The 8,484-nt window shown below is 47.0% G+C and overlaps 1 protein-coding gene across 1 annotated transcript; it reads left to right on the top strand.

Moving 5' to 3' along the window:
• Positions 1-2,457: 2,457 nt before the first annotated feature.
• LOC112818955 (5-hydroxytryptamine receptor 3C-like) lies at positions 2,458-8,477 on the top strand (the record flags this gene model as incomplete). Its single annotated transcript, XM_025866019.1, is given in 10 exon segments — positions 2,458-2,524; positions 3,842-4,008; positions 4,426-4,470; positions 4,944-5,053; positions 5,343-5,512; positions 6,647-6,807; positions 7,562-7,730; positions 7,733-7,762; positions 7,948-8,163; positions 8,290-8,477. Coding segments are annotated over 10 exon segments (1,323 nt in total), but the record flags the coding sequence as incomplete, so codon positions are not given.
• Between the last annotated feature and the right edge of the window lie 7 nt (positions 8,478-8,484).

Here is an 8,484-nt window from a genome sequence, read left to right as displayed (position 1 = left end):
GTGTGTTTCAGAGTCCCAAGACCTTCCTCCTCTCCTGCTCCAGATGCCATAGCCAGCCTGACCCCAGCTAGTGACCCATTCTGTAGTTTGGATGTTGTAGCTGCCTTTGTACTCCTGGATCCTTAGCCCTGGCCAATGGCCTGTGTGTGTGACTGCCATCCATCAGGGCTGCCAAACGATGGCCCCCATTTCCCCTTTCCACCACCTCATTCTGCCCTTGCCAGGTTACAGCTATATTCCCAAACCTGACCCACCAGGGTCCCAGGTGAGTAGTGGGACCATGCAGGGTGATCCCGCTCGGAATAAGCTAAGGAGAAAGTGACTTGTGTCTGTGACTTACAAAACTACAGCTCCTGTCCTCCTGTTTACCTTTGAATCCAAGCATTGTCTAGGCCTAGGGATTTCGCTGGTGGGAAACTAGGGGCCTAATAATCCAGACCAAATGACTTCCCAGCTACGGAGTGATTAAAAGAGCAAGGAAAGAACAGTGGAATCAGACCTGGGTTTGAATCTGGATTCTACCTATTTCTACCTGAGTAGACACGGAGCAAGATTTTTTTTACCTTCTTTACCTCGGTTTTCTTCATCTGTAAAATGGGAGTAATACCGCTGACCTCTCCAAGCAGTTGGGAGGATAAGAATACTGGAAGTACAGTGCCTACCACAGTGAGGCACCCATGGCACAAACTCAGTTAATGGTAGCTCTGGTTAGGCCTTTATTGGAAACTTAGACGGGCGGGCAGTCAGAAATAAAAGGCTGGGCCCTGGCTCTAGGCCTCTGTATCTCCCTGGCTGTACCAACCCCCTCCTCTACCAAATGGCACCCAAGATGGAGGCGCACACCTTAGCAACACCACGGGAATAGCAAGCAACTTCTCTGATGCAGCCTCAGGGCCGCAATGGGGTGCCCTGCCACCTTCCCTACATCTGCCCACGGTACCTGTGTGTGTCTCTCCCCATCCACAGTGAACTGATGGCCAGATACTGAGCTAACATTTATTGACAGCTAACTACTATGTGCCACCCACTGGGCGGGGACAGTGGGGGGGCACGAGTGATGGGTAGAACAAGACGTGCCTCCTGCTTTCCGTGAGGTTACCGAGCAGGAGAGGAGATGCCTTACTGCTTTATTCCTCCTGCCTCCATCATACGCATTTCCCGGCAGCTAAATCTACTTTTGAGTCCAACTTATAGACTTAGGTCCAGTTTTTCAGCCAACCTTGATAAAAGCAAGATACCCATCAATGGTCTCCAGCTGCCTTTCATCAGGGCTTGAAGTTAACCCCACTTTCCTAGACCTAAGGTCTGGTAGCCAGCCTACCTGTGGAACTCAAGTGTACTAGGAAATCCTTCACTCTTAGCCAATCCAGGAGTCCAGAGACACAGAAGTACTTTGGTCCTACATGGCATGATGGCCCAATCCTCTAGCCAAGTTTCCAAAACGGGGAAGAAATGCCTTACAGAGCTGGTGGGGCTGAAGCACTGTAGATATTTCAAATCTTACACAGAAAATATGTCTCTCTTGTGCTTTCTTACTTTGGGCCTCTCAGTCATTCCTGCCTTCCTCAGCTCTTTCTATTTAGGGCTGTCATAATCTTCCATTCTAAACAAAGTTTCTTTTGTATTCTAGGTCTGATCCTTCCCCCTTTCTGCAAGAGAAAAATTTCCAAGCCTTTCTGGAAATGTAACTAAGATACTTAATAGAACAATGCTCCAATTCACTCATTTGGTCCAACTGTGTTTTCTATAGAGATGTCACATAAGATATAATATTGATACATGCCATTAAGATTGATGTTATCTGAGATTACTAGTTTATGATAATGTATAAAACTACTGACAATGCAAAGACATTAAAAACGGTTCTGCTATCTTAATTTTATGACTTCTTTTATCATGTAGTAAAGTAAAAAATGTATAGAAAATTTGGTTTAGGGAAAATGAATCAGAAAGGCAGAGGGGTTGAAAGGAGGAATCTTGTTAGGGGCTGTTGGAGAAATATTGACAATAGATGATGAAGGCAGGAATCAAGATTTATAATTTGGCATTTGCAATCATCCTTAATGAATACATAACCAAATCACTAAATATTGTCACCTTTATAAATCTGCAGATACCCTAGTCTTAAAAGAACTTGATTCTTACTTCCCTAGCCCTCATCCTCTCATTAAGGCAAGTTATTTTGTTACTGATCTCAGCACCTTGCTGCCAAACAGGGGCTTCTCCCTTTGTGTTGGCCCAACTCCCACCCCTGCCTGGAGCCCGGAAGGCATACCAGCACGGGGGCAAAGCAGGACACTCTGCTGTGCCCTCTCTGGCCACAACCTCTCACCAGGGAGTGGTCACCTGTCATGAGCACTATTCAAAACCAGAAGCCAAGGTGTGGTCTGAGCTCCTTTAAGCTCAAGAGTCTGGGGGCTCCTGGTGAATCCCCAGAGAAGAGTCCAGAAAAGGAGGATGGAAGGGGGGTGGCCTGTGGAGGGGGGAGTCCTCCTCTACATCACTGTCAGCTTTCTGCTTCCAGGTAAGACGGGGCAAGAACAGGGAAGACCAGAATGTGGTTCTCAAAGATATCTAGGAACTTCCTTGTAGCACTTGGAGAACATTCAGAATTAACATGTTAGGTATTTCTTCCCTAATATCTGTGTCTTGATTGTGTGTGTGTGTGTGTGTGTGTGTGTGTGTGTGTGTGTGTGTGGCAGATAGAAAGACATTCCGCTGATCAGTACACACGGCCTTCTCTATTCCTGTCCATACAGGAATCTGCCAAACTGTCCCACTTCACTACCTCTCCAATTCCACCTTTTCCTTCACTTCCAGTGTCCCTCCCACCACACCCTCATCCCACTCTCCCTGTCTTCTTCCCTTAATATTGTATCTGTGAGAAGAGTAGCCATGGATTTTAAATGTGCCATGTAGGAGTAAGTGTAAAACACTGAGGGAGGGTAGGAATCAATTCGAGGTAGGAGTAGATATTTTGCTTACATGAGGGAATATTTGTTCCTAGTCTGGGTATATACCTTAAATATTATGGAAAGAGATGGAGTTGTAGAGGAGCAAGCAGAGCAAAAGATCACACAAAGCTGGAAATGGGGAAAGATTCTGCCCAGGTACTACCAAGATGGTTCCCTGGTCATAGCCAAGAGACAACATCTGCTCAGGTCTCACTATATGATAGGCATATAGTATAACCTCAGTGATATCACCTAATTATCCCAGTGCTGGAAATAAATCCCAAGATATCTGAAGTCACTAAGTCTGAGAAGGGCAAAATAAATGCATAGCACCAAGGTACACACCAATTCAGAATACCTGCTACATGTTACCCATATCTACCTAGAAAGTACAATTGTTAACTTCCCTTATTTTCTTGATAAATCAGTTCTTATCTTCAGTAAATATAAGTCCCTGAGAATGAGGAAGAGAAATACACTATAGCAGATTTCTAAGTGACTCGGATGACAAGCTTTAAGGCAGTGCTGAGAGGGGCTCCTAGGTAGACCCAAGAAGCCTGTGATAGGTACACTTGAGGACTTATTGAAGTGGCTGCCATTGTACCAAGGCCAAGTTTACATACAGATTTGGGTAGGGTTTGCATGAGGACAAAACAATAGGAATGAGAATAGAGCCCTGGTCCAGCTCACCAGATCAACTCCCACCATTTGCCTACCAGATCAGCCTATCCTCTCTGGCCTGGAAGGAAGGGCTTTGGCCTTGGGGAATCTTGGCCCAGGAAGGAGGGCTCACCACTCCTCCCAGTATGCCATCTGTTTTCTCTCTGCAGAGAGGTTTCAGCCCTGGCCATAGAAGCCCTCTCTCACAGGGTCTCTGCTCACTACAGGAAGAGGTGACACTTTCACCATCAATTGCTCAGGCTTTGACCAGTACGGGGTGGATCCTGCTGCCTTCCAAGCAGTGTTTGACAGAAAGGCCTTCCGTCCAGTCGTCAACTACAGCATCCCCACTCATGTCAACATCTCCTTCACCCTGTCTGCCATCCTGGAAGTGGTGAGACCTGGTCCCCACTTTCCATTTTTCTAATAGGGAACGAGGATCCTCTGCCCTGTCAACACAACACTGTACTGGTCCAGTGGTGAACAACAGGTCCTCTAAATAGATTCTGCACAAATTAGAGGATTTTCCTACGGGATGGGGAGACGTAAAGAAGAATGCTGCAGTGGTATTTTTTCAGGAAGGATTCCTTCTTGAGTGCTGCCCTTCCTGGAATGTTCCAGGAAGAAGTGTCTCTATGTCAGTTAAAACCTGAATTGTCCCTAGATACAAGGGAGACAAGTAAGGAAAAGACAGTTGAGCACCTAGAGCTATGCCTGGCCCAGTAAATTAGTAAATATTGATAAGAATATGAGGTGGGCATGGGCAAAGTCTTTTTGTACTAATAATGCTGGATGGGAATTTCTTTACCAGAATGCGCAGCTCCAGCTTCCGACATCATTCCTGTGGGTCAATTTGGTAAGGCAAATTCAACTATCCCCTTCCCACTTTCATTTGTAAGTATAAATTTGAGGAGTAACTTAGGGGTTTCCTAGTCCCAACCTCCACTAAATCTATAATCTTTGTGGGACCAAATCACTCCATCTTGAACTGGACTGGCCTTGGGCACACACATCTCCCTGGGCAGCTTACAAAGGCGGAAATGGTGGTCCAAGAAAATGGCCAAATGGTTTGCAGGCCAACATACTGGTGTGCTCCTGGGACCAAAGGGTTTTAGGCTATACTTAAGGTCTGCCTGGAAAAAAGGTGATTACAGGGTACTTTACCAATAACACTTGGCGAGATAAAGAAGGGGGAGACAGGCTGGGGTCATTAGGGACATGAGTGGGGGAAAGAAGATCAGAGCTCAAAGAAGAATGGGAGGGGCAGGAGAAGCTGACTGAATAAACTCCAGCATTGCTCATCTCTGTTTCCCATTGCCCTGGCTACAGATGTGGGACAATCCCTTCATCAGCTGGAATCCAGAAGAGTGTGTCAGCCTCAAAAAACTCACTGTCTCGGCTGAAAACCTGTGGCTCTCAGACATCTTCATTTTGGAATCGTGCATATTGGGGCCGGGGGCGGGGGAGTTGGGGAAAGCCAGCACGAAGCCCATCTGCAAAGAGCAGCCTTGGGTCAGTGCAGAGCACAGGAACATCAGAAGGTTCAGACTGGGGCTCAGCCTCAATTAATTGACTGCCACAAAGCACTAAGAGATGTACCGGAGACAAGATAGAGTGACAGTAGAGAAAGAATCAAAAGGGGAGCACAGTAAGGGAAGATGTGGAAAGGGAGGGAAAAAAAAGTTAATGAAGGCACCCCAGCACCCACTCCCTCCCTCTCATGAGCAGCATGGATGTGGATCAAGCGCCTCCAGGTCTCACCACCTTCGCTAACAGTGAAGGTCCAATGAAGTACAACAGGCCAGTGCACGTGACCAGCATCTATAACCTGGACATCTTTTACTTTCCTTTTGACCAACAGAACTGCACACTCACCTTCAGTTCCTTCCTCTATACAGGTGAGCAAGACATGTTTTGCTAGTTATTCAAGATTCGGGGCAGACATTAAAAAAAAAAGAGACAGAGAGAACTACAGGAGCACCTGGCTGATTCAGTTGGAAGTGCATGTGACTTTTGATCTCCAGGTTGTGAGTTCAAGCCCCACCGTGGGTGTAGTGATTACTAAAATAAATAAATAAATAGATAGATAAATAAATAAACAAACAAACTTAAAAAAAAAGAAAGAACTACTGCTTGAAATCTTGGATGGCCCTTGTGCCAAATGAGGCCCATCTGACCCTGGGCTGCTATAGAGCTCCTGCTCTACAATTTTTAGCTGAAAACTTTTTTTTATTAACATATAATGTATTATTTGTTTCAGAGGTACAGGTCTGTGATTCATCAGTCTTACACAATTCACAGCGCTCACCATAGCTCATACCCTCCCCAGTGTCCATCACCCAGCCACCCCATCCCTCCCACCCCCCACCACTCCAGCAACCCTCAGTTTGTTGCCTGAGACTAAGAGTCTCTTATGGTTTGTCTCCCTCTCTGGTTTCGTCTTGTTTCATTTTTCCCTCCCTTCCCCTATGATCCTCTGTCTTGTTTCTCAAATTCCTCATATCAGTGAGATCATATGATACTTGTCTTTCTCTGATTGACTTATTTCACTTTAGTTGAAAACTTTTAATTTTGATAGCTAACACACTTAAACCAGTAAACACTGAATGCCACCAGGTGTCATGTGGTAGATTTGGGTATATTAATCATTATAATGGGCATGCATGTAGTTATGAAAAGGTTGAGCTGTTCAAGTTTGATTCCACTAAAAGAACATCATACAACTAGGGAATGGAGAAGGAAAATAGGAATGATTGCAAAAGTTCTTGACTCACATTTGAGTCATATCTAATGTTCCCATAACAACTTTGACTCATTCCTGTTTTCAACAAAAAAAAAAAAAAATCAATGCTGCAGCCTGTACACACATGAATTGTGGTCCTGTAACCCACTTTTGAGAAAACCTGGATGCTTTGCCTTAAAAGAACAGAAAGGAAAATTTGCTAAAGAAGCTCAGTGGGGGAGGAATTTAATTTGGGGGCAGGAAGCTTGGAAGCACTTCTGGACTGAGCTGCCCTTGGCCTTCCTTATAGTGGACAGCATGCTACTGGGCATGGACAAGGAAGTGTGGGAGATAACAGACACATCTCATAACCTCATCCAGACCCAGGGAGAGTGGGAGCTCCTGGGCATCAACAAGGCTACCCCAAAGATGTTGGTGGGCAGCAACCTATATGACCAGATTACGTTCTATGTAAGTCCAAGGGTCCCCTGTTCGACTTCTGATCCCAGTTCCTCTATGATTTTCCTCTTGATCTAAGGCACTTTGGGATGTAAAAAGGATTTCCAGGGGGCCAAGCACTTCTCCCCACTCCACCCTCTATCCTAACTGCCCTGAAGAAGGATCACTAGGGCTTCCCCCTCCCCCCCCTTCCCCCTTCTCCACCCTACAGAAAGGAGGAGCTGCTGGGCTCTTAAAAGCTCTACTGTTCAGAATGGAGCAGCCATCTCTGTGATGGTCCAAAGGGCCCTACTTGCCCCTAAAAGTCTATAATTGTTGTGTTCCCAGCAAGTTGGCCATATGAAAATTAGACAACAAAGCAGGGCACTTCTGTAGAGGATACAATTAAATGCATGTGTTACCTAAAGCAATCATCCTACAGCCAGCCAAACACTACATCAGCAAGGATTACAGTCAAATACACAAGAGCCGTCTGGGCGCCTGGGTGGCTCAGCTGCTTAAATGTCTGCCTTCGGCTCAGGTCATGATCCCAGGGTCCTGGGATCGAGCCCCACGTTGGGCTCCCTGCTCAGTGGGGAGCCTGCTTCTCCCTCTGCCTCGCTCTCTGCTGTTCCCCTGCTTATGCACTCTCTCTCTCTCTCTCTCATTCTGTGTCAAATAAATAAAATCTTTAAAAAAAAAAAAAAATATATATATATATATATATACAAGAACCTTCTGACATCAGGATATTTGCCACATTCTCCACAATCTCTCCTCCCCCCAGGTGGCCATCAGGCACAGGCCCAGCCTCTACGTCATAAACCTCCTGGTGCCCAGTGGTTTTCTGGTTGCCATCGACGCCCTCAGCTTCTACCTGCTGGCAGAAAATGAGAATCGTGCCCCATTCAAGATGACCCTTCTGCTGGACTACAGTGTCTTCCTGCTCATGATGAATAACTTCCAGCCAGTGGCATCCCCCTCATCAGTACGGCCCCTCCCACTTTCCAGGGAAGCAAAGGCAGGAGGGCATAGGGAGGGGAACCAGGAACCGGCTGTCTCTCCACTTAAGGAGGGAAGGGGTTCCCACAAAAGACTGGATTTGGAGAAAGTCTTAAGAAAAATGTAGAGATGAATCTGTCCTGGTTTACTTGTAATTTGTTTTGCCCTCAGGTGTCTACTTTGCCCTGTGTCTGTCCCTGATGGTGGTCAGCCTGCTAGAGACCATCTTCATCACCTACCTGCTGTACCTGGCCACCACCCAGCCCCCACCCATGCCTCGGTGGCTCCAACCTCTGCTCCTCTGCTGCACCAGCCCAAGGAAATGCTGCCCCACTGCACCCCAGAAGGGAAATAAGGGCCTGGGCCCCACCCCCACCCACCTGCCTGGTGAGGGTTCAGCCCTGCATACATTTCCTCTTCCCACACCTCCACTCTCTGCTCCTGTCTCCTTTCCTGGCCCCCTCCCTCCCCAGGGGCACTTCATGGCCCATGGCTGAGTCTCTGTCTCTGTAGGTGTGAAGGAGCCCGTGGAGTTGGTGGGGAAGGTGTCAGGTCCCAGAAAGGCAGAGTTAAATGGGAGCCCTGAGTCAACAAGGGCCCAGCAGGAAGAAGAGACTCAGAGGCAGGACTTGGTCGACCTGTGGGTGAAGTTCAGCCACATGATGGACACCCTGCTCTTCCGCCTCTACCTGCTCTTCATGGCCACCT

The sequence above is a fragment of the Callorhinus ursinus genome, unplaced genomic scaffold (assembly GCF_003265705.2).
Source record: "Callorhinus ursinus isolate GAN/ISIS: 27379988/994484 unplaced genomic scaffold, GSC_fseal_2.0 scaffold1228, whole genome shotgun sequence".
Classification (NCBI taxonomy): Eukaryota; Metazoa; Chordata; class Mammalia; order Carnivora; family Otariidae; genus Callorhinus; species Callorhinus ursinus.
Note: the sequence above shows the minus strand (reverse complement) of the source record. Positions and strands in the feature narration are given on the sequence as shown.